At 36.9% G+C, this 26,105-nt stretch overlaps 1 protein-coding gene and 1 long non-coding RNA gene across 8 annotated transcripts in view; both read left to right on the forward strand.

Annotated features, from left to right (window-relative positions):
- The window catches only part of LOC105483267 (ubiquitin protein ligase E3 component n-recognin 3), a 264,963-nt gene that overhangs the window by 95,753 nt on the left and 143,105 nt on the right, over positions 1-26,105 (forward strand). For all 7 annotated transcript variants that reach the window (XM_011744044.3, XM_011744038.3, XM_011744040.3 and 4 more), the window contains exons 12-20: positions 4,156-4,221; positions 4,310-4,399; positions 6,136-6,264; positions 7,193-7,245; positions 7,339-7,472; positions 7,829-7,914; positions 9,217-9,358; positions 13,368-13,464; positions 23,160-23,301. In XM_011744044.3, the coding sequence (XP_011742346.2) occupies positions 4,156-4,221; positions 4,310-4,399; positions 6,136-6,264; positions 7,193-7,245; positions 7,339-7,472; positions 7,829-7,914; positions 9,217-9,358; positions 13,368-13,464; positions 23,160-23,301 (939 nt within the window). The remainder of the gene's footprint in view (positions 1-4,155; positions 4,222-4,309; positions 4,400-6,135; positions 6,265-7,192; positions 7,246-7,338; positions 7,473-7,828; positions 7,915-9,216; positions 9,359-13,367; positions 13,465-23,159; positions 23,302-26,105) is intronic.
- On the forward strand, positions 9,365-11,893 carry LOC139357139 (uncharacterized). Its single transcript, XR_011609850.1, has 2 exons — positions 9,365-10,899; positions 10,968-11,893. It is a non-coding gene; the product is annotated as an uncharacterized lncRNA (long non-coding RNA).

The following is a 26,105-nucleotide window of genomic DNA, read 5'->3' on the forward strand; positions in this document are numbered from 1 at the left end:
TAGGCCATTTAAGAGTTCTTAAAAATATGAATATCATGTGGGGCAACAATTGTGAGTTTGTAGCAGAGTGGGTTTGGCTAGAGTCCTCTGGTAAGAGGAAAGTAGAACATGCATTCATATAGCAAATATTTATTGAATGTTTACTATGTTGTAAACATAGGGGATATAGTGGTAAAACAGTCCCTAACTTAAGGAAGTGGAAGACAAGTATATGGTTAATTTGATTCCTGTGCTTCTGTAAAGTTGTGACCAGGTGCCATGTAGGAGGATAAAAGGGAGCACCTGACTTAGCCTGAAGAACCCAAGAAAAGCTTCTTAGTAGAAGTGTCAACCGAGCAGTCTTAAAGATACATTAATCCAATGGGAGAAGGGATATATAGCATTTGGGGCAGAGGGAGTAGTGTATATACAAAGGCACAGAAGCTTAGTAAGTTAGGGGCAGTACCTATGGTGCATGAATTTGTGTGACAGATGAGGCTGGAGAGGTAAGCTGTTTCTTCTCAGGAGTTGGAAGGTTATCAGGAGGCTAAAACCATAGGGAGTCATTAAAAGATTGTGAGTGGAAGAAGTTCAAGATTAAATTAATGTTTAAGTAAGACCACCTTCTGGCAGCATATAGCGGGTAATAGAAGATATGTTAGTCAAGATTCTTTTAATGCAAGGGGAAAAATAATTTAAAGCAGCCTGAGTTAAAGAAGCAGTCATTTATTATTAATACATAGGGGTGTCTCAGGGTTAGGGCACCTGGACCTCAGGGATGGACTGAAAATCTGAATAGGAGCTCTTGTCGCTTGCCTTTGCTTTGCCCTGTGTGTATGTGCCTCATTTTTTCTTCCCTTCCCGTACTTTGTCCATGTGGTGAAATACTGCCTTCTTATAGTTGCCTAATGTTACCATTTCAGGCATACTCCCAGATTGTCTATGAATGTCCCTGAATCCCAGTTCCAATTTTTTAAGAGAGAAAATCATTGCTCAGGCTGGGTCAGATGTCCCCTGCCCTGCCTCCAGTCAAATATGGCTATTATAAACTTGACTGTCAGGCCCCAATCTCTGTGTGTGGTTGAGGTGGCAGAGAGTGGGGAAGGGAGAGACATTCTGAGAAGATGGGAAGCTTGTGAGCTAGGCAGACACCACAAAAGGTGTTTTATGGAAGATAATAGTAGAAGTAGCAGTTATCACTGAAACCTAGGCACTAGGTGTTGAGTGCCTGAGCTAAGGTTAGTTAGGTGCAGTGTAGACAGAAAGAAGAAAGTAGATTTAAGAGATTATTTAAAAAATAAGTAAACATAATTTGATACCTCATCAAATATAGGAGGCTTGTGAGAAGGAGGAAGTCTACATTTCATATTTAAATTACTGGGAATCTGGAGAAGAATTATTGAGGAGGATTGAGTTTTATGGCAAAGATACTGAGTTTGGTTTGAACACACTCTATTTGTAGTCCCATGGAATATTAAGTATTGATGTTCAGTAGACACCTGAAAGTGAGATTTGGAGTTCAGGAGTTAGATTTCTGCTGAGATTTGGGAGTCAACTGGGTAGAGTTAGCAGCTGAAGCTGTGTATCTGGATAAATTCACATATAATGAGAAGACTATAGAGTGAAGAATGGAATCCAAGGACTATCAATATATATAGGAATAGAAGAAGCGCTTATCAAGTAGCCAGTCTGTGATATTAGACAAGGAAGGAATATGGACTTTAACATTATGGAGAATGTGAATATAGGATATGCTAAAGCCCTGAAAGATAAAATAGAGTTCATGGCTTACTAGTTAATAGCAATATGTACTGGGTACTGTGCTGTTTTACTTATTTCTCGCAGCTGCCCAACTCTTTATTATTCCTACTCTAAGGACCAGACAGCTTAGGCACAGAGAGGCAACTTGCCCAGTTTTACAGGTAGGTGGCAGAGACAGGATTCTGCACTTAGGGCGCAGGCACGGTGGCTCACGCCTGTGGTCCCAGCACTTTGGGAGGCTGAGACAGGTGGATCACTTGAGGTCAGGAGTTTGAGACCAGCCTGGGCAACATGGTGAAACCCCATCTCTACTAAAATTACAAAAATTAGCCGGGTGTGGTAGTATACGCCTGTAGTCCCAGCTACTCAGGAGGCTGAGGCAGGAGAATTGCTTGAACCCGGGAGGCAGAGGTTGCAGTGAGCTGAGATTGCGCCGCTATACTCCAGCCTGGGGGACAGTGCGAGACTCAAAAAAAGAGTCTGCATTTAGGCTGGGCATGGTGATTCATGTCTATAACAACACTTTGGGAGGCTGAAGTGGGCAGATTGCGTGAGCCCAGAAGTTTGAGAGCAGTCTGGGCAACGTGGCAAAAACCCTGTCTCTACCAAAAAATACACAAATTAACCAGGCATGGTGGTGTGTGTCTGTAGTCCCAGCTACTTAGGAGGCCAAGCAGGGAGGATGACTTGAGCCCTGGAGGTGGAGGTTGCAGCTAGCTGTGATCGTGCCACCATACTCCAGCCTAGGCCACAGAGTAAGACCCTGTCTATTAAAAAAAAAAAAAAAAAAAAGAGTCTGCACTTACCCAGTCTGCTTAATGCCTCAAAGGAAATAGAGAGAGATTCTGACTTAGCTAGTTAGTGTAGAATATGTTACTAAGATGATTATGGTAATGGAGAGCAGACTTTTAAAAATTTTATTTTTAATTGTGGCAAAATACACATAAAACATAAAATTCACTATCTTAATCATTTTTAAGTGTACAGTTCAGTAGTGTTATGTGTATTTGTATTGTTGTGCAGCCAATCTCCATAACTTTTTTGTCTTGTAAAACTGAAACTATACTCATTAAATAGCTACTCCCCATTTCCTCTTCCCCCAGCTTCTGGCAACCACCATTCTACTTTGTATCTCTATGAATTTGGCTGCTCTAAGAACCTCATATAAGTGGAATCATATAGTTACTGTCTTTTTGTGACTGGCTTATTTTACTTAGCATAATGTCCCCAAGGTTTATTCATGTTACAGAACATTGTTATCATTTCCTTTCTTTTTATGGAGGGCAAACTTTTATTTGTTAGAACACATTTTTGTAGCCTTTACATATTGAGGAGGATGTTATTATCTTATTGGTTTTGAAAAAAATAATTATTTCAGGGATGGTGACATATTTAGACTCCTTATAACCTCTATAATGATATGACATTAGCATAATTATCTGAATGTCCAGTATAAAAATTTTTAACAAGAGAATATTTACTAAGAACTTAAAAAGCATTAAAAGCAAACAACACCTTTTTAGTTTTTAACTCATTTGTTTAAGAAGGACAGCTGTGGTATATTTTTGCCCTGCCCTGTAGTGATTTTGTGATCCATGGGATTCACAGATTTAAAATACAGTTTTTGTAATATTTACAGGAATGCGTAACGTCATTCACATATTTTTTACGAAGTTTTGTATGGAGGCTGGTTGTTTGGTACTGATTGGAAGCATCTTATCCAACTGGTGAAGGAATCTAACGATGCCCTGCATTTATACCTCTGTTTAGGGATTTGGTCAGAGTCTTCTTACCGTTTTGAATATGACGGTGGAGTCCAGATTAGCTCCCCGGTTCACTACTTTTGAATTTTAGGAAGTTACTTAAGTTTTCTAAGTTTGAATTTTGCTACTTGTAGAATGAGAATGTTAGTAGTTCCTACTCCATAGCATTCTTCTGAGGATTAAATGTGATAATGTGAATAAAGTGCTTAGCATGGTGACTGGCACATAGTAAGTGTTCAATGAATGTTATGTGTGACCGTTACTCTTATTACTGTCATGATATTTGGTATACACGCGTTTGAAGAGTCCCAAATGGTCTCTGTAGCTGAAATCCATTCCATGCCTTGTTTTAATAATGATTATTTACTTTGGCTAAAGTGAATTTAGGAAATATTAATCTGTGCTGGATGCTTCAGAGGATTCAAAGTTGAGTAGAATACGATTTCTGCCTTTAAGAAACTTATGCTTAAGTGTTTAAAATGGGATAATTTTATCTGTAGTGATTTTAGAATCTGCATCTTCTAAAATGTTAAGTTTTGAATTTAAAGTATAGGAATAAATCCAGGTGAGAGTATGGTTTAAACATTTTACAACCATCTTAAAATTTCTGTAAAATAGTCTTTGACTTATGGATTTTGTTTGTTTATTCCAGCCAGCACCTAACCAAGTCACTTTTCATCTGCCACTACATCGTTACTATGCTATGTTTTTGAGTAAGGTAAGACTGTCATTAAAGAGTTCTGTTCTTTTTTTTTTAATTTTCAGAAATAAGAATTGAATTAGTAACTTTTTTATTATAATTTTAGGCTGTGAAATGTCAAGAACTAGATTTGGATTCTGTTTTACCAGATCAGGAAATGTTAATGAAACTAATGATTCACCCACTCCAAATTCAAGTATGTATTCAGGCATTTAAAAACTTTTGAAGTGGATTCCTTGTTTAAGAGATTCTTCCTTTATTTATTTGCCTTTCATTGTTATTATAGCTGAGATGTTTGAAAACTTTTTAAAAAAAGTTATTGTGTTTTTGCCAGATTATGTTTAGGTATTTTTTCATTTTATGAGATTTACTTTTTAGTTTTACTTTTTCCAGGAATTCTTTTCATGATATTTACTTATGGGGTGGTATTTAACATACTATATAGCACTGTTTTGGGAGTCAGGAGATCCGAAAGATTCTAGCCTTGGTGCTACCACTGTTTTATTTTCCACAAAGTTTAGGGTAATTCACCTCCTTGATTCTTAATTTCCCTATCTGTATAATGTGAGGAGAAAGAAGAGAGAAGAATTAGCTTAGATAAGCACTGTGATTTCTTTTAATACCAACACTGTAATTTGGCAGGCTAGCTTTTTATATACATGCACTTCAATTTTTTTTTCCTGGCAATTTTAGATTTGTTAATTATAATATTATTGAACCTGAACTCTGGGTGTTAGGAAACAGATAAAATTATGACTGCTTGAAGCTGGGAGCGGTGGCTCATGTGTGTAATCCCAGCACTTTAGGAGGCCAAGGCGGGCAGATGACGAGGTCAAGAGATTGAGGCCATCCTGGCCAACATAGTGAAACCTTGTCTCTACTGAATATACAAAAATTAGCTGGGCGTGGTGGCATGTGCCTGTAGTCCCAGCTACTTGGGAGGCTGAGGCAGGAGAATTGCTTGAACCTGGGAGACAGAGGTTGCAGTGAGCCGAGATCACGCCACTACACTCCAATCTGGTGACAGAGTGAGACTCTGTCTCAAAAAAAAAAAAAAAAAAAAATTATGACTGCTTAGTTTTAGTTGACACTGGACATAAATACATGAAGAATTGAATACTGATACAGTGAGAACATTTATTCTAACCTCCAATATTTGGAAAATTAGTAGTATAGGTTTGAGTTAGGGTGAATTAAAGATGTAGAATGTATTCATTGACTTTGAACAATTGGTTTTATTTTATGCTTATTCCAAGTGTCTTTCTTTAAACATGTGTATTAGGATTGTTGTTGTTACTTAGAGTTTTCTTAAGGGAGAAATAGAGTGAAACATAAGCATTGATTTCTTATGAAAGATGTCAGTGAAAGTCATTATAAATGTATCCAGAGGCCAACATGGAAAACCAACTCATGTTTAAACTCTAAAAAAGTGGCTATGGCCGGGTGCGGTGGCTCAAGCCTGTAATCCCAGCACTTTGGGAGGCTGAGATGGGCGGATCACGAGGTCAGGAGATTGAGACCATGCTGGCTAACACGGTGAAACCCCATCTCTACTAAAAAATACAAAAAATTAGCCAGGCGAGGTGGCGGGCGCCTGTAGTCCCAGCTACTCGGGAGGCTGAGGCAGGAGAATGGCGTGAACCCGGGAGGCGGAGCTTGCAGTGAGCTGAGATCCGGCCACTGTACTCTAGCCTGGGCGACAGAGCGAGACTCCGTCTCAAAAAAAAAAAAAAAAAAGTGGCTATGTAAAAACATAATTATTGTTAAAAAAAAATGTAGAAGTGTATATTTCAACTGATTATCTTTAACATTGGACAGAATATTGGGCTCATACTATGATTACATCATTAAATATTTTGAAATGGTTATTTATAATATTTTGTAAAGATTGAGTTTAGATAATTTATTCTTTGTCCAATTTACTTTTATTAGGCAAGTCTTGCTGAAATCCACAGCAATATGTGGGTAAGAAATGGTCTACAAATCAAAGGACAAGCCATGACCTATGTCCAGTCTCATTTTTGTAATTCCATGATTGATCCTGACATTTACCTCTTACAGGTAAGCCAACTAGATAATGCAGATATACTTTAGAAGTGTCTCATTTGTACCCAAGGGATTTTAATTTATAGAGGTGACTGGGAGATGACATGGAGAGGCCGATGCCACTGAAAGAATAATTTATTACTTACATTTCCCAGGAGAAGAGGCATACCACCCAACACAAGACTACAAGGAAAGCACCAGGTTTTGGTCAAGAGGCAGAAAGGAGTGAGGGGAGAGCCTAGGCAAGAGCCTTTATTGGGGTTTCTACAGGAAAAGCAAGGCAAGGCAGGATTGGCTAGTTTGAATAATTCCAGCAGGCTTTGAGGCATAGGGGCTGAACCTGACTCTGTGGTACCTGGCCCTGGATTGATTTAGAGCAGGGGAAATACTGGGTTGATGTATGAGAGTTAGATAAAGACAATGATTGGCTTTCATGATGGGCATGTTCCCAAGTTGTTTATTATGTTTAGGAATTAGCTGGCTCTGGGAGGGAGTATCTGTCTTCAGGCCTGTAAGGCCCCTCAAGATGTCAAAACATTATAACATACAGAAAATAAAAATCATGGCCAGGCATGGTGGCTCACGCCTGTAATCCCAGCACTTTGGGAGGCCAAGGCAGGCAGATCACTTGAGGCCAGGAGTTTGAGACCAGCCTTGCCAACAGGTTGAAACCCTGTCTCTACTAAAAACACAAAAATTAGGCAGCTGTGGTAGCACACGCCTGTAATCCCAGTTACTTGGGAGACTGAGGGCTGAGAATAGCTTGAGCCTGGGAGGCAGAGGTGGAGGTTGCAGTGAGCTGAGATTTCACCAGCGTGGGTGACAGAGTAAGACTCTCTCAAAAAACAAAACAAAACAAAAAACAAAAAGTATAGAAAAACATGATTAATAGAAGAAGGAAAACTGAATATTGAGAAATAAAGCATTTTGTTTTCTTTTAAAGGTTTGTGCTTCTAGACTTGACCCAGATTATTTTATTTCATCCGTCTTCGAAAGGTAGGCATAATTTTATTAAGACAGATATTAGGAAGTGTCCAGTTAATTTTGTTTTAATTTATAAAAATATGTTTCAAATATTTCTTCTTGTAGATTTAAGGTAGTGGATTTGTTGACAATGGCATCACAACATCAAAATACAGTACTTGATGCAGAGCATGAGAGGTCGATGTTAGAAGGCGCTCTTACATTTCTTGTGATTCTTTTGAGTCTTCGTTTACATTTAGGTAAAACTCACTGATACTAATACTTAGGTATTAACTGTTTTCCTCCCTTTCTCCCCATCCCTGTAGTAGAACTGGCTTAGGGAAAAAAGGAAAGGATGTAGATAAATTTAAAGAATGTTTCAAACTCTTGTATGTTGTACTATAGGTATACCTTTTAGAATATCCTTAAAATATGCTTTGCTTAAGGGAACTGCAAATAGCAGTTAAACTACAGTTATGTTTGGAGCATTGCTTCTTTACTCTTTAATTTGAAACATCCTGTAGTTGGTAAAACAGCTTAATGAAAAATGTGGTAATTTTTTTCTTTATAATTTATGTATACTCAGATTTGTTAATTCTGTTTTTAATAATTTTAGGAATGTCTGATGATGAGATTCTCAGGGCGGAGATGGTAGCCCAGCTGTGTATGAATGACAGGACACACAGTTCATTGCTGGACCTCATATCCTTTTAAAATTTTAGTTTCTGTTAGTTGCAGGATCTAAAATAAGTAATTTTTATGATTAATGGTTTATCAATTTTTTGATTAATTGTTTTTCAAAGTTGAAAAATAACAGAAAAAGAAGAATGCCAGTTGTTTGCTCAAGTGTGTATTCAGTGCTGGTGACTGTTTTTTTTTTTTTTTTTTTAACCTCCTATTATTACCTCTTGGGGAACTCTTCTTGGACTTTAGAGTAGATTTCAGGACAGAATGATGGCTTTGGCCACCCCAGCATTTAACCTTCTAGGACAACATTACTGAACGTTTTGTAAAAGGCAACTAGGTCTATTTTGTCTGTGTAGCCAGGATGCAATTCATGGCGAACAGTTAAAGGTACACCTTAAGATTATTATTACCAGGATTTTAAACATTTTGAGGGTTTTTCTGTAGAATTTGGTCTTAAAGCATTTTTGTTCGTAGATTATTGTTTACAAACAGGGAACCTGTGGTTCTTTGTATACGACTGAACGTACAATGAGTATCTGATTATCTTTTTAAGTTAATGTTAATAAAATTTTACACAAGATTATCAAGTAATTTTGTGATAAAAATTCTGGCTAAATTTAGTATTTGTATATCTTATGACTATGTTTGGAAGAATTGGCTAAAATTTTTGTTTTGTGAAATAAGTCCTATTAGAATGCCTATTTGACAACCTTGATTTTTGTAAGCCGCATCAATTTGATATTGTCTGATGAGTTCCTTCAGTCATTATGAACTATGCATCAGTTTATTATAGAGTAAAAACGATCTCTGTATTTTGAATTTTAAAGATTTGTGTAATGTGAGTAGAGAATCTTTTTGGTTAGCCTCTTTGCTTAAATTTGCTTAGCATTTTTTTCTTTGGGGGTGAAATTTTGTGTTTTTTGGAAAAACAATCTTTGCTATAAAAATCTAATTTTTCGCAAGTTCTTTCTGTTTTTTAAGGAAAAGTTATTTACAAAATGATGAAAATGAAGACACATTTTTAGAAATTTTTCAGTCGTTTTCTGAAATTTTTAAATTTATTTCGGGGAAAATATACCTGGGAACTACTACAGCATACAATTTATTAGTAGGCTCCTAGATTAAACATATTTTCAAAAATCACAATTAAAAAGTTATTATTGAACTGTTGTATTATATAGCCCTCTTGTGGCCAGCTCTGTATATTACAGCCAATTACTATTTGCCTACTTCAGCAAAATGAGAAACTAGAGTACCTTGGAAAGGCTATAAATCTGGCTTTTTGTTGCTTATATTTTTTCTTGACATATATATCATATTCCAGAAAATCCTAATCCCAAAAGTGGCATTATTCCAGGCAGTTACAGCTTTGAATCAGTTTTATCAGCTGTAGCTGATTTTAAGGCTCCTGTTTTTGAACCTGGAGGTTCTATGCAACAAGGCATGTATACTCCCAAAGGTATGTTTATATACATAAATGAACTCTTTCAAATATCAGTTCTTGAATGGTGAATTCTTCTGTGTATTAAAAGAAAACGTTTACCTTCTGTTCCTTCAAGCTTTGGTTTTCTTTTCTCCATTTTGTTATAAATGTATGTCTTTACTGGTAAACAGTGATACTGCTTTCAATTACTTAGAAATCTATAGCTTTATGTTACACTAAGACTTCTTAGATGACTCTAAACTATAAAGGAAATTTATATTTGAACTCTAATTCATTTTTATAAGTGATCATAACCATAAGTGAACCAGAAACTATAAAACAAAATGTATATTTAAAAATATTTTGAATGTATTTACTCTCCAAATTTGATTTTGAAACAGCACAACAATCCTCATGACCCAAATTTTAACTTGAAATAGTTCAAACTAAGGTCTGTATAGGCTGGGCGCGGTGGCTTGTGCCTGTAATCCCAGCACTTTGGGAGGCCGAGGTGGGTGGATCACCTGAGGTCAGGAGTTCGACACCATCCTGGCCAACGTGATGAAACCCGTCTCTACTAAAAATACAAAAAAATTAGCCAGCCATGGTGGCAGGTGCCTGTAATCCCAGCTACTCGGGAGGCTGAAGCAGGAGAATCACTTGAATCCAGGAGATGGAGGTTACAGTGAGCCGCTATTGCGGCTCTAACCTGGTCAACAAGAGTGAAACTCCATCTTAAAAAAAAAGTCCACATAGAATGCTGATACCACTTACTTACATTTTGAACCTATGTTAAATGCACAGAACGTTTTCCTTAAGTGGATGATTGGTTTTCTAAGGTTTTCCCCCCCTAGATTTACAGTTGACATGCTTGACAGGAGCCGGAGGTAAGTGAGGTTTTGATTTACACAGTCTTTTTTGTTTGACTTTCAGATTTTCACTTCTCTAAGTTAAAATTTTGAAGGAAATAACAGTTACGTGCTTCTTGCCTCCCTCAACACATTGTCTAAATGAAAAACCAATGCCCATTTTGAAGTTGTAAATAGTATGTACTGTGCTGTGTGTGTTTGGCAAAGCAGAACAGAAAAGCCTTATTTGGGATTTTTCAGGGAATTCACAAGGAGCAAGAAAATCCAGAGTCTCTGGTTGGAAAGTATTCCATGAAAGAAAAGCACAGTATGTTTTTAGTGTAGAGGATATTTTGTGTGTAAAATTAGATGAATTTGGGAGTGGAGTGGTGCCGTGGTGTAGTGCAGGACTTATAAAAGTGTGATGTGAGGATTACATCTCTGTCAGACTCACTTGCGCTCCTCATTAAGAATGCAGGTTCCTGTGTCTCATCTCCTGTCTGCTGTCATCAGAATCTCTGTGGGTGAAATCTGGGAATCTGCTTTTTAAAACAAGCTCTTTAGATGATTGTTCTGAACAATGCTGAGATGGAATACTGGGCATTCGGACATTAAAGCTAGCAAATTGTCATATTTAAATACCGTATGAATTATATTTGCTAGTTGTGTGGTTTAGGAAATCAGTTGTTTTGTTTTTTGTTTTTTTTTCTGGAGACAGAACCTCACTTTGTCACTCAGGCTAGAGTGCAGTGAGCTGTGTTTGTCACTCAGGCTAGAGTGCAGTGGCGCCATCACAGCTCACTGCACCCTTGACCTACTGGGCTCAAGCGATCCTGCCACCTCAGCTTCCCCAGTAGCTGGGACCATAGGCACCCACCACCATGCTGACTAATTTTCATGTGTTTTGTAGAGACAGGGCCTTGCTGTGTTGCCCAGGCTGGTCTCGACTATTGGGCTTAAGCAGGCCTCCTGCCTCAGCCTCCCAAAGTGCTGGGATTACGGATGTGAACCGCTGTGTCCAGCCAGTTTTTTATCTTTGGGTTTGGCTTCTTATCTATAAAATAAGTTTTTAAACTTTTAAAAAGTGGTTGAAACAAGCCTCTGGTTTTGGGGACTAACCCTCAAGTGAATTTGTTATATTAATATAAAACCAACAAAAGCTGGCCTACTCCTGTTAAAGTGGGTATGGGTAGTTGAACTTAGCTTCTCCTCTGTCCTGCTATCCACTTGCTCCTAAAGTGATCCCTGTTATACATCTGTGGTAATTCAGCTCCATGGAACACTGTTTGAAGCCCACTGGACTAATTAATCACTAACGTTTTCTTCCATTGCTAAGGTTGTGCAATTCTAATAAAAGCTTTGGCATGTTAATTGTGCAGAATAATAGACTTTAAAGAGAAGGACGATCACGGCCGGGCACAGTGGCTCACGCTTGTAATCCCAGCACTTTGGGAGGCTGAGGCGGGTGGATCACGAGGTCAGGAGATCGAGACCATCCTGGATAACATGGTGAAACCCATTCTCTACTAAAAATACAAAAAATTAGCCGGGCGTGGTGGCGGGCTCCTGTAGTCCCAGCTGCTCGGGAGGCTGAGGCAGGAGAATGGCATGAACCCGGGAGGTGGAGCTTGCAGTGAGCCAAGATCGCGCCACTGTATTCCAACCTGGATGACAGAGCGAGAATCTGTCTCAAAAAAAAAAAAAAAAAAAAAAAAAAAGATAAATGATTCTAGAAATACTAATGAAGGTCTTTGTGAAGGACTGTTTTCAGAATTTTAAGTCATACTTCTGATACTTTAAGATGAATAGCTTGTTACATGAAACTAGGGACAGTGGTTAACAATGGTTAACAGTGTCTTGTGCTAGAAAGTTGTAATTATAGTGGATGGGTAGGGAGAAGCTTAAGCTTCTCATCATGTTTTCAAATGTTAAGAATTTTGCTAGAAAGAATGAAAGAAAAAAACTTAATCTAGTATGGAGATTCTTTTAAGTCAGTGGTTTCTAAAATTATTATCTCAGTCCATCCTTCAGATTTTTGCCACATCTAAATATCCACTCTACTGAAATATACTTAGTATTTCAGTATTTTTTAAAAATGAGTTAACTTAAAAAAAACCTTGCCTCATCCTAAGCATGATTATTAGTGAGGTGTCATGAATTTTATTTGCAACTTACAATTTTCTAATACACATTTAAAAATAATTACATAATTATTAAAATGAAAAGTTTTATATACTTAATACTTAAAATCATCTTGTGAACCATCAGTTGTACACATTCCACACACAGGATAGTGGTTCCTAATTATGCCGAAGATAAGGAGACAAGTGATCCGTTTTAGCAAAGGAGCAGAAAATCTTTTATAAACAAAAAAGACTTATAAAGTAGGTCTCTGTTGCTCAGGCTGGTGTGCAGTGGCGTGATCTTGGCTCACTACAACCTTTGTCTCCTGGGTTCAAGTGTTTCTCCTGCCTCAGCCACCCAAGTAGCTGGGATTACAGGTGTGTGCCACCACGCCTGGCTAATTTTTGTATTTTTAGTAGAGACAGGGTTTCACCATGATGGCCAGGCTTGTCTCAAACTCCTGACCTCAAGTGATCTGCCCACCTCAGACTCCCAAAGTGCTGGGATTACAGGCATGAGGCACCGTGTCCAGCCTCATTAATCTTTAAATCTAGTTTTCATGCTTTTACTTTTAAGCACTTTTTTTTTTTTTTAAATACTTTTTTCAGAAGGGAAATGAGGTCTGGCTTTGTTGCCTGGACTGGCCTCCAACTCCTGGGTTCAGATGAGCCTCCTGCCTAAGCCTCCCAGGTAGTTGGGACTGCAGGTGTGAGACATACCCTACTTGCATTTAAGTACACTCAAAGGTCTTAACGTGCTGTGTTTCTTTCTAATTGGCACCCTGCAAAAAACAACAACAACAATGAAGTAAACTTTTCTGGTGAGGCATTGTTGTATTACAAAACTTTTGTTCTTTAGTGCTTGCTGAACTCAAGAGAACATTCCTGATGATGAAATTGTGATTTTTGACTTAGAAAAGTAATCATGGCATCAAGCTTCTTAAGGCAAATACTATAATCAGATTAAATTGTTCTGTCTTTCAAATGTAAACTATACTTAACAAATGTAAGAAGTCAATAAATATTGATTTTATTTCTGAGAAGTCAATGTTTCTACTTTCTTTTGAATAATAGCTGAAGTCTGGGATCAAGAGTTTGACCCCGTCATGGTCATTCTTCGAACAGTTTACCGTAGAGATGTGCAGTCTGCAATGGACAGATATACTGCATTGTAAGTCCATCAAATTGATTAGCATCATAACAGAGTATTTTATATTTATATGGAAAAATTTCAATTATAACACAGATATGATATGCTCTCATTAAAGTATATGTCCATTCTTTAGAGATGCAAATAATAATTTAAGGTTTAAATAATAATCTGTCAGAGATTTATGTTAAGATCTTTATCCAAAATTTGATGTTAATGTGATAGATTTAGAACATGATCACTAAATTTAAAAAACAGAAACTTACTTAGTTGCTGTTTCATCAGTGGAATTAAAGGCTTGGTTTTGTGTTGTTCTACTTTTGAACCAGTAGAGGAGGCACAAGTTAAGAGAATTCTCTGACATCAGAGATGGTAATGGGTGTCTGTAATAAGTGAACATATTTCTGTGTTCGTGACAACTGGGAAAATAGCCAAAGCAAAATGAATTTTACTTGTAAATATTTAACAAAATAGTTTACAGTATTGATGCCTGCAGAAGACAAACATTTTGAAAGATATCTTTTAAATACAGAATTCAATTTTGTATGTTATTGTAAATTGTAGACTGTTGTAAATGTATTATTTCCACCTCTTTTAAAACCTTAATAGTTAATATTATATTGCTGAATATCATAGGATATCATCTTTTACTTGTGCTTTCCTACAGCTAAACATTTAAAAAGCAAGTTTAAATGATGCAAATGTCCTTGATTTTGAGAAAGTATTAATACTTACCCAGATAACTATCAAAGTGAAACTTCTCTTTTGCCAAGACTTTGAAGTAATAGAAATATCTATCACAGACAAATATCTGAAGAAAGTTTTTAATGTGGAATTTTAATTTGCTTCCTCCCCCCAAACAAAACCAAAACAATCTTTGAGTCAACAACGACAACAACAACCCAGTTCAGCCATCAGCATCTCTCTCTCCCTTTCTCTAAACCCTTGGAGAAATTAGACTGAGGTTCTCTTTCTCTGGTTTCTTAACTCCCTCTTTTTCTGCTTTTCATGTAGTTTTGTAAAAATTTGCTTGTAGTCTTACTAAACTCTTAGCTCCTTGAGGGAAGATATTTTTATCTCTGTATCTCTTCTACATCTTTAATACTTATCTCAATGCTGGCACTTAGTAGGTATTCATAATATATTTGTTGAATAAATAAATTTGGGTAATTCCTGTTGAAAAATTGAAAAATGAAGAAAATTGGGAAGAAGTATTTGCATGGAAAACCTAACTGAGACTTCATAAACACCGGTCTTAAATGACTCTGCCTTTTTTTCAGGGTAGTGGTGACGGTTAGTTGTTTTGAATGTATAAGAAGTAAATTTTATTCTCTTTTACTTTGTAGTTACTAGAAATTTGGACTGAGATTGGGCTGAAACTTTCAAAGCTTTGAAGGAATCATTAAATAATGCAATCAGTTTTAAAGGGGAAATTTTATTTAACAGTACACATTTATTGAATGCTTGTTATATGCCAGGTACTCTGTAAGGAAAATATAATTGTTTTATTTTTCACTTAGCAAACTTTTAGCTCTGAGCAGTTTATTTCTTTCATTTAGAACAGTGGTTCTTAAGTAGGGATGATATTTGGCGTTGTCTGAAGACTAGTAGGGTTGCCACTGACATCTAGTAAAGGCCAGTTCTACCACCTCTACCAAGAATTCCCTTAATGTCGTTAGTGCCTAGGTTGAGAAACCTGGTTTAGACCCATATTGATACATAGATATACTTTTTCTGTTTCCAAGTATCCTGTGTTTTGGGATCTGTTTTCTATCGTTTAGATCTGTATCATATTTTGATTTATAACTATTTCACATAGTCAGATAAAACCATATTCCCAAAGCTGTTTTTATCAGTTTTTTCACTTTCTTATTTTGTTCTCTATTTTCCCTCATTCTCTTGTTTCCTCTATTTGGCTTTTGAGTTCTTGTACAATTTCTTTATAGCTTCTTAGAAATATTTCTGAACAGGCTGGGTACAGTGACTCACATCTGTAATCCTAGCAGTTTTTAGAAGGCCAAGGCAGGTGGATCACTTGAGCCTAGGCGTTCAAGACCAGCCTGGGGAACATGGTAAAACCCCATCTTTTCAAAAGATACAAAAATTAGCTGGGCCTGGTGGTGCATGCCTGTAGTCCCAGCTACTCGGGAGGCTGAGGCAGGAGAATTGCTTGAGCCTGGGAGGTCAAGGCTGCAGTAAGCTGTGATCATGCCAGTGGATTCTAGCCTGGAAACAGAATGAGACCCCTGTTTCACAGTAAAACAAAACAGAAACATTTCTGAACCACTGTCATATTTCTTAGCAGTTTGAAAATCTATGTTTTAAAAGAAATAATGTACTCAAAGCAGTAATAGCAGATTACAAACTTTTTAGCTTTAGACTAAAACCTTTTAACCATTATCTTTTAAAATACTCTTTGAAATTTTATGTGCAACCTATTTGTGTGATAACTTTTGTGTATGTAAAATAAATACCATATCCTTGCAGAAATGCATTGGTTACTGCTGGGCGCGGTGGCTCACACCTCTAATCCCAGCATTTTGGGAGGTCAGGTGGGCAGATCGCTATGTCAGGAGATTGAGACCATCCTGGCTAACACGGTGAAACCCCGTCTCTACTAAAAATACAAAAACAAAATTAGCCGGGCGTGGTGGTGGGCACCTGTAGTCTCAGCTACTCAGGAGGCTGAGGCGGGAGAATGGCGTGAACGCGGGAGGTGGAGCTTGCAGTGAGCTGAGATCATGCCACTCTCCAGCCTGGGAGACAGAGTGAGACTCTACCTCAAAAAAAAAAAAAAAAAAAAAAAAAAAAAAGAAATGCATTGGTTACATAATTATGTAAAACTTAAAATTTTTGTGATTTATTTTGTATGTGAAACAATAATACCTGCTTCCTTTATGCAGTGTCTTTTATTTGTTGTATATTTGACTGTACAATTGACTGTTTCAGTTGTTGTTTCAGCACAAGTGGGAAGATAACCCTAAACTCTAGGATTTGTTTGCTATTTTATTTATTTTATTTTATTTTATTTTAATTTATTTCATTTTATAGAGACAGAGTCTCACTCTGTCACCCAGGCTGGAGTGCAGTGGCACGATCCCGGCTCACTGCAACCTCCGCCTCCTGAGCTCAAGTGATTCTTCTGCCTCAGCCTCCTGAGTAGCTGGGATTACAGGCACCCACCACCATGCCTAGCTAACTTTTGTATTTTTAATAGAGATGAGGTTTCACCATGTTTTCCAGGCTGGTCTTGAACTCCTGACCTCAGATAATCCGCCGACCTCGGCCTCCCAAAGTGTTGGGATTACAGGCATGAGCCACCATGCCTGGCCGATTTGTTTGCTATTGATTATTTTCATCTGCTTTTTAGTTTTAAGGGACAAAAAGTGGCTTAACTGATTATACTGGGAGGGATCTTTTTTTATTTGCAAGATGACCTTTTGGAGGTCATCTTGCAAATTAAAATGAAAAATGGTCAGATAAATTTAAACTTTTGTGTTCTCACAATTTAGCTCTGTGCCAGGCACTTTAAAGGCAACCAGTAAATATTTGTTAAATGAATGAAAAGTAGATTTCTTTCAGTTTTTGTGCTGAGAGTTTAAGTGAAAGTAAGCCATTTGCTCTATGTGATGCTTAGATGCTTAGAATTTTAGGCTCTTATTGCTGGAAAAGGCCTTTAAAATCTAGTCCAGGTTCTATAAAAGTGTCTTGTGGGCCTTCACTGGAAGACAGGGTTGGGCAACAACAAGAAGAGGCTTAAGAGAGTGGAAGTGGCTCATCCTGCTTCCCTTTCTCCCTTCCAAATATCCCCGAGTGGGCATTCAGCTCTTAAAAAGAAAACAAAAACGAGATAACAACAACAAAGCAAACCAACAGTTGGAAAACCATCATTTCAGTGTTATATTTTATATATGAAGACATTGTGGCTCAGAGAAGGTCAGTGAAAATATGTCTGGTTTTTTTTTGTTTGTTTTTGAGACAGGGTCTCACTTTGTCACCCAGGCTGGAGTGCAGTGGCGTGATCATAGCCCACTGCAGCTTCCAACTTCTGGACTCAAGTGATCTTCCCATCTTACCCTCCTGAGTAGCTAGGACTACAGGTGCACCACCATGCCTGGCTAGATTGTTTAAAAGTTTTTTGTAGAGGTGGGTTCTTGCTATATTGCCCAGGCTAGTCTTGAACTCGTAGTCTCAAGTGATCTTCCTGTCTCAGCTTCCCATAGTGCTAGGATTATAGATGTGAACCACTGTTCCTGGTGAAATATGTCTGACAGTGGCAGTGTTGTTAGAACTATGAGCTAGGCCATTTCCAAAGATAGAAATGATTTCGTAAAGCATCTGTTTTAAATTCAACTGAAAAGTACATTTTAAAAAATATGTAATTTCTTGTATTTCTGTTGCCTCCTGTCTCCCATTTTGAAGGTTAATGACTGCTGCCCCATGTTTGAAAGTATGATGTATGAGTTTTATGTATGTCATTTTGGTCTCAAACTAGTCAATAATTACGTGTTGGTGTGAGTCACTTAAGTAATTTTTTTCTGTCATGTAGCATTTCCTTTGCATTATTCTGTTAATGCTTTTGAAAAGAGCAGTCAAAATGATGTATTACTCAGGCCTTCAACAAATGTATAACCTTTATTTTGCAACAATTTATTAATCTAGGTGCCACATATTTAGTGGTTACTGCTTAAAGCAAACAAAGAGACAAAGTAAAATTAAAAATTGCTTTTTTAATGCTAAATGAAATAGAATAGTTGAAGTATTTCATCATGGCTATTGCGATCATTTTGAAAATTATATTTATATGTTGTCACTGTAGTATTATATACAAACTAATTTTTAAATTTATTTTTAATTTATTTTTATTTTTTTGAGAGAGTTTCACTTTTGTTGCCCAGGTTGGAGTGCAATGGCGCGATCTCGGCTCACTGGAACCCCTGCCTCCCGAATTCAAGCAATTCTTCCACCTCAGCCTCCCAAGTAGCTGGGATTACAGGCATGTGTCTACCATGCCTGGCTAATTTTGTATTTTTAGTAGAGACGGAGTTTCTCCATGTTGGTCAGGCGGGTCTCGAACTCCTGACCTCAGGTGATCCGCCTGCCTCGGCCTCCCAAAGTGCTGGGATTGCAGGCAGCAGCCACCGCGCCTGGCCCAGAAACCAGTTTTTTTAATTGCAAAGTTAATTTTATAGCATCTTCATAATCATAGGTACAGCTTATTTCTCTGATATATTAATGATAGTTTTCTTATTTTTAAGATTTTTTTTTCTTCATTCTATATAGTATTTGTTTCCTCTAAGGTGCATTTTCTATTGTTCAGTCTCTAGCTTTCGAGTTAGAGGCATTCCCCAGATGTCTGACAATGTTGACTGCTTGTTATTAAGAGCTCTTGAGTGCATTGTCGGAACTTGTAGATTCTGAATTTTAATATAGGGTGATTTGGGTAGGCAGGTTTGTTGAGAAACACTTGTGTTAGATCTTTCTTTTTGGCCTGGTCAGATTCCTCAGGGAAGTATCCTGAGATACTGCCCAGAGGTAATGGTATGGCTGCTATTATTCCGTGAACCGACTGGGAGACAAGGCCTAGGGACTCTGAGTCAAATATGCATATGACGACTTTAATCTTTCCTCCTTATACCCTCAGTTGTACTTGCTATTTTATCCTCCCCGGAGATGAGTTCTGTAGCCAAAATTCTGTTTCAGTGGTGGAAAGGCAGTTTTCATCCAATCCTCCTTATTTTAACCCCCTGCCTTCCCACCTCCAGTTGTAAAGGTACCAGGTGCTGTCAATTTTGTTGTTTATTTTTTAATTGCACTTTTTATTATTGAGTTTTAAGACCTCTTTATATTTTCTGAATACTAGACTTATCAGGTATATGATTTGCAAATGTTTTCATTTCTTTCTCCTTTTTTTTTTTTTTTTTTTTAAGACAATGTCACTCTGTTGCTCAGACTGGTGGCATGATCACAATTCTCTGCAGCTTTGAGCCTCTCCAGGCTCAGGTGATCCTGAGTGGCCTCCCGAGTAGCTGGGACTACAGGCATGTGCCACCACACATGACTAATTTTTGAATTTTTTGTAGAGATGGGGTCTCTACATGTGTTGCCCAGGCTGGTTTGATCTCTGCGGCTTAAGTGATCTGCCTGCTCAGCCTCCCAAAGTGTTGGGATTACAGGCATGAGCTATGGCGCCCCGTCTGTGCATGTTTTCCGCCATTCTGTGGATTGTCTTTTTCACTTATTTGAAAGTGTCCTTTGAGTCACAAATGTTTTAAATTTTGATGAATTCCAGTTTTTTTCTTTAATTTTTCTGTTTGTCGCCTAAATTAATTTAATTTTCCTGTCTGTTGCCTAAATCAAGGTCACAAATAGCTAAACCTGTGTTTTTCTCAAAGAGTTTTATGCTTAAAAATATAAAACTACAGCTGAAGCTTTTACATCAAATTCTCTGATCGATTTTGAGTTAGTGTTTATGTATGCTGTGAGGTAGTGGTCCAACTTCATTCTTATTCATGTGGTGTTTCTTTGAGTTTTAATGGACCTTGCCTGTTCAACAACCTGGGCCTCATACAGTCTTTTCTTTTTTTGTGGATAGCTTAAAACTACACATTCACTTTCTTTAAAGGTTATAGGCTTGCTTAGGTTATTTCTTGAAAAAAAATTGCTAAGTTGTATTTTTCTAAGAAATCTTTAAGTTTATACTTAATGATTAAAAAAACTTCCCTGTGTTTTTATTCCTGTTGTTTATGTGTGTTTGCTATTTCTTATTTTGAATTAGGTGTCATAGCAGATGATGATCAGTTTTATTATGCTTTCTAAGAACCAACTTTTGATTGTCTCTCTCCTCCCACCCTCATTTTCTATTTCATTCTTTTTTTTCTGTATTACTTATTATCTTTTTTTTTTTTTTTTTTTGAGTTGGAGTCTCACCCTGTCGCCCAGGCTGGAGTGCAGTGGTGCGATCTCTGCTCACTGCAATCTCCGCCTCCCAGGTTTACACCATTCTCCTGCCTCAGCCTCCTGAATAGCTGGGACTACAGGCACCTGCCAGCACGCCCAGCTAATTTTTTGTATTTTTTTTTAGGAGAGACGGGGCTTCACCATGTTAGCCAGGATGGCCTCGATCTCCTGACCTCGTGATCCTCCCTCCTCAGTCTCCCAGAGTGCTGGGATTACAGGTGTGAGCCCTCATGCCAGGCCTTTTTTTTCCCTTTTTTGAGACAGTCTCACTCTGTCTTCCAGGCTGATGTGTAGTGGTGCAATCTTGGCTCACTGTAGCCTTTAACTGCTGGGCTCAAGCGATCCTCCCACCTCAACTTCCTGAGTAGCTGGGATTACAGGGGTGCATCACCATGCTTGGCTAATTTTTGTATTTTTTGTAGAGACAGAGTTTCACCATGCTGCCCAGGCTGGTCTTGAACTACTGAGCTCAAAGCGATCTGCTTGCCTTGGCCTTCCAGAGTGCTGGGATTACAGATGTGAGCCACTATGCCAGGCCATTATTGTCTTCTTGCAATTTAGTTTGGATTGTCTTTGTTCCTTTTCTTGGATACTCAGTTGTTGTTGTTGTTGTTTTAGTGCATTTGGTTTTCATTTTTAATTACTCCTATTTAATTTTTATTGTTATATATTTTAAAAATATTTTTAATTGATATATCTTAGCCTTAATATTACCTTTTACACAGTATTTGAAGATACTTCTCTGATAGTTTCATACATGTGTACAGTGTGTAATGATCAAATCAGGGAAATTGGGATATTCATCATCTCAAACATTTATCTTTTTTTTTATGTTGGGAACATTACAGTTCTTCTAGCTATTTTGAAATATACATTATTATTAACTATAATTTGGATGCTTAGTTGTTGATTTTTTCACAAACATATGGATTTTAAGGCTATGTATTTCCTTCTAAGCACTACTTTGGTTGTGGCCCACAACTTTTTCTATATAGTTTAGGCTTTAAATTTTTCTGTTATGATTTTTAATGGCTTCTGAATTTCTAAGAGCATAGTTACCTATAGCCAATGGCTGTCCAAAAATATGGAAAATTCCAGAAATAAATAACTTATAAATTTTAAATTATATGCCATTGTAAGCAGGGTGATGAATTATTGTGCCATCCTGCTCTGTCCCACCTGGAATATGAATTGTTCCTTAGTCCAGTGTACCATGCTGTATATACTACTTGCTTGTTAGTTATTGACATTGTCTGCTCCTGACATCCAGCCATCACATTGTCATGGCCTGATGATTCAAGATCACCTGAAGCAGATGTTCCTCCTTCTGATGACATATTGTCAGAAGGTCATTAGTAGCCTGATGCCATGTCACAGTGCTTACCATCATTCACTTCACTTCATCTCATCACGTAGGCATTTTATCATCTCACATCATCACAAGAAGAACAAGAGTGAGTATAGTACAGTGGTCCCCCTCTTATCCTTGGGACATGTTCCAAGACCCACAGTAGATGCTTGAAATGAGGGATGGTATCCAACCCTATATCTACTATGTTTTTCTCCTACAATACATACCTATGATAAAGCTTACTTTATCATAGTATTAGATAGATAATACTAATTAGAGATAAACAGTAATAACTAAAGGTAAAATAGAAGAATTGTAACAATAATCTGAATGGCATACAACTGAAACGTATGAATTATTTCTGGAGATTTTCATTGAATATTTTCTGACCGTGGTTGACCATGGGTAACTGAAACTGTGGAAAGTGAAACTAGGTATAAGGGGGACTACTATACATAAGGTATTTTGAGAGAGAAAGCATGTACACATTCACCTAACTTCTATTACAGTATATTGTTGTAATTATTCTGTTATCACTTACTGTTGTTAGTCTCTTATTGTGTCTAATTTATAAATTAACCTTTATCATAGGTATGTATGTATAGGAAAACATAGTATATAGAGAGTTTGGTACTATCCTTATTTTCAGGCATCTACTGGGGGCTTTGGAACATGTTCCCTGAAGATAAGAGGGGCCTACTGTATTTGCATACAAGTTCATAATTATCTTCTTGGGGAACTTGTTGTTCTTACATCCCAGAAGAGACAGACAAGCTAATTCATTCTCCTTGTGAGTTATTCTTTCAATGAGGGTAAAGCCTTTCAAGGGTCTTAGCTTTAGGTGGGATCTCAGTTCTGTCTCTGAGTCTTGTGTGAGCCCAACACACCTTGTGATCTGTTTGCTCAAAGACTTTATAACAACTGGCACAGTGTTAGTGCTTGTCACTAATTCCTTCTTTTTTGTGGTAACTGGAGAATTCCACTTTTTTTGTGTGAGCTCAAATATGCATTCAAAAGATTATATTTATTTTATCCAGCTTTTCCAACCATTGGTAGTGGGAGAATTTTCAGGTCATCTATTTTGCTTAATTGTTACAGCTGGAAATTTCTTTGCTGAGTACTTCATCTGTATTCTTTCTGTTCATTTCTCTTTGTTAGCACTTTAAAGTTTATATATTTTTTAATATTCAGCTTAGCTCTCTTTACTCATTTTTAGCCATTAGGAAAAGAAATAGTAATGTTCATTGTATAGAGAATAGAAACCTCTTTGGCATTTTAAGCAATTTGATTAAAAATAGCACTGCATAAAACATTGTGGCAGAAATTGGTGTCTATAAATTACATTTAAACCACAGTTTGATTTTGAGGCTATCATCTAATTCTAGTTTTGTTTTTTTTTTTACAGTTTAAAACAGAGCGGAAAATTTCCTGGAAATCCCTGGCCTCCCTATAAGAAAAGGACATCACTCCATCCTAGCTATAAAGGTCTCATGAGACTTTTGCACTGTAAAACTTTACACATTGTGCTATTCACTCTGCTTTACAAGGTACAGTAGTAATTTGAATAGAAAGACTAAGTTTAGAATTTATTTTCAAATAATAATCCTTTAGGATAATATTTATATAAAAGTACCACTTATAAAGCAAAGTGTGTTTATACATTTAAGATGTATGAAGATATGTTATAATCACATATATTTGAAATCCAAGTTGAATATAACAGAATAGCTACAGCATTCTTTGTGAGAAACTATTTATCTTATCTAGCTACAGATAAAAATATGTATTTATGGCTTCTGCAGAACAATAAGTGAAATACCATGGAACTACAAGAGGTGTAGAATGAGCTACAGGGACCAAACAACCATCAGAACCCACTAAAATGACAAAACTAGAATGGCAGTTATGTGAGCCAGTGAATCTTAGGTTGGGGTGGTTCTTTTTGCTTTTTTCCTCTAATCAGGAAAGTGACGTGGAAGGATTTGAGTGTGGTTTCTATGTGGCAAGATCAAAAATTGTTTTTGATAAACATCTTAGGAACTCACAAGATGATGCATTTACTTTCTTGTTATCTAAAATTTGTTTTATTTTGGGATCTTCTCACGTAAAACAGATTTATTTGACTAACATTAATTGTGTACTCAAAAACTTGTATGAAACATAATATTGTATAGTATGTATGTGTGTATATAATAGGGATTTTTATAATCTCATCTGCATGAAAGATGAAAAAAGTCTGGGTGCAGTGGCTTATGCCTGTAATCCCGGCACTTTGGGAGGCTAAGGTGGGCAGATCTCGAGGTCAGGAGTTCGAGACCAGCCTGGCCAACATGGTGAAACCGCGTCTCTACTAAAACTACAAAAATTAGATGGGTATGGTGGTGGGCGCCTGTAATCCCAACTTCTCGGGAGGCCGAGGCAGGAGAATTGCTTGAACCTGGGAGGTGCAGGTTGCAGTGACCCCAGATCGTGCCACTGCACTCCAGCCTGGGTGACATAGTAGGACTCCATCTCGGGGGTGGAGGAAAGAAAGATGAAAGAAAAAAGAAAATAACTATATAGACATGATAAATGTTACGCAGGTAGATACAAAGAAAACCTCTTGTTCCTCTTCCTAGTTATAATTTGAAAAATTAAAAGTTAAGAGAAATTCAAAGAAAAATAAGAATATTTGTTACACAAATTTCCAATTACTATGTACAATCATTTAACACATTGTTTAAGAAAGTATATATTTAGTTAGGTAGGAATTTTAGTTTTTTTCTTAATCTTATAATGAAATAATACTTTTAAATTTCTATACTTTTCTTTCAACTCCACCCATGACCAATTTTTCATTGTACTTGTTTCTAAAGTTTTCCTGTTATGATTTTGGACAGGTGCCTCAAAAAACACCTTGGGTGGTTTATTTTCATTAACTTCCAAGAGGGTTATTCAGTAATTGATTTAAAATGTTCTTTTTCTTTATTAAAAAATGTAGAATATCTTTTTGTACTGAAAAGATATTTGTATTTGTTTTACAAATAATGGACAGTCTTCGAATGTTTACTTAGTGCCAGATTTTGTTTGAAATGCTTTATATATACTTGTAGACGTTATTTTGCTTAAGCTAGCAAAAATCCTTATGAGTGAAAGTTCTGTTGTTATTCTCCTTTTTCAGATATGAAATTGAGTTTTAGAGGTTAAATAACTAGTTCAGATGGGGAAGCTAAGTACTGTTATAAGTAATAATTAATAAGTGACAAATAATTCATGAAAATTTAAGGAAGCCTTATGGCAAATTATTATGCTCTTTCAAGTTATATGTTTCAATGTTTTCGTATGCTAAATGTACAAATAGTATTTTATGAAAAATAAAAAGACAATGTTTTAGTTGTTACAAGACTATCATAAATGAACTCTTGAAATCTCAACTTTAAAATAGCTTTCTTGATTTTACTAATAATAATAATAATAAAATTCTCCATTGACATTACGTTGGCAAGTCAACTTTCTAAAAATCAATTTTAGTAAACCACCTTTATCCTCTGACGTATTTAGTGTCAAAATAAAACTGCCTGGAAACATCATTTTTCTTTCTTTCTTTTTTTTTTTTTTGGAAGTACCTAATAGAGGGATTTTTTTCCTCCTTAGCTCTTAAGTTATTCAGTTAAAGCTGTAATGCCACAAGCTTTGAAGTCAAAATTTAATTGAATTTAGCTGGTAATGTTTTATTTATCAGGAGGAGATAGTATAGTAATGATAGTCAGTGGCCTGGGAGTCTGAGGTCTGCGTTCTAGTGTTGCTTACACTAGCTAACTGGTTGTGTGGCTGGGCCTTGGTTTTCTCTCCATAACATAGTGGATCAGAAGGGATGACTTCTGTGGTCTCCCAGCCTTCAGTCTCCTCCTGCTGCTGCTTCTGCTCCTCACATCGTTGGCACCACTCACTCACTATTTGTTGAACACACATTGCTAGACACTACACAAAGCAAATGACAGATATTAACCCATGCAATCCTTACAACAATTCTGGGCTTTAATTACATTTTTATTTTTCTTTCTTATTTTTGGTTTTTTTTTTGGATGGGGATGGGACAAGTGAAAGTGCTAGGAGGGGCTCTATAATTTCAACTTTAGAGATAAGAAAACTAAGACCAGAGTCTGTTGCTGAAGGTCAACTAGGAATAGACAGAAATTTGTTTATTGGTTTTTAAAAGGTTTTGAATGCCTGTGCTCTTCACTGTGCCACACAACAGATGAACAGAGAAGCCCTCTGAATAGTCAGAAAAACATGAGAAGAATCAGTGACTTGAAAGTCTCTCTATTCTTTAGTTGTAGTAGATTAGGTCTTAAGCGATTAAGACCTCCTT

This window comes from Macaca nemestrina, chromosome 11 (genome assembly GCF_043159975.1).
Source record: "Macaca nemestrina isolate mMacNem1 chromosome 11, mMacNem.hap1, whole genome shotgun sequence".
Classification (NCBI taxonomy): Eukaryota; Metazoa; Chordata; class Mammalia; order Primates; family Cercopithecidae; genus Macaca; species Macaca nemestrina.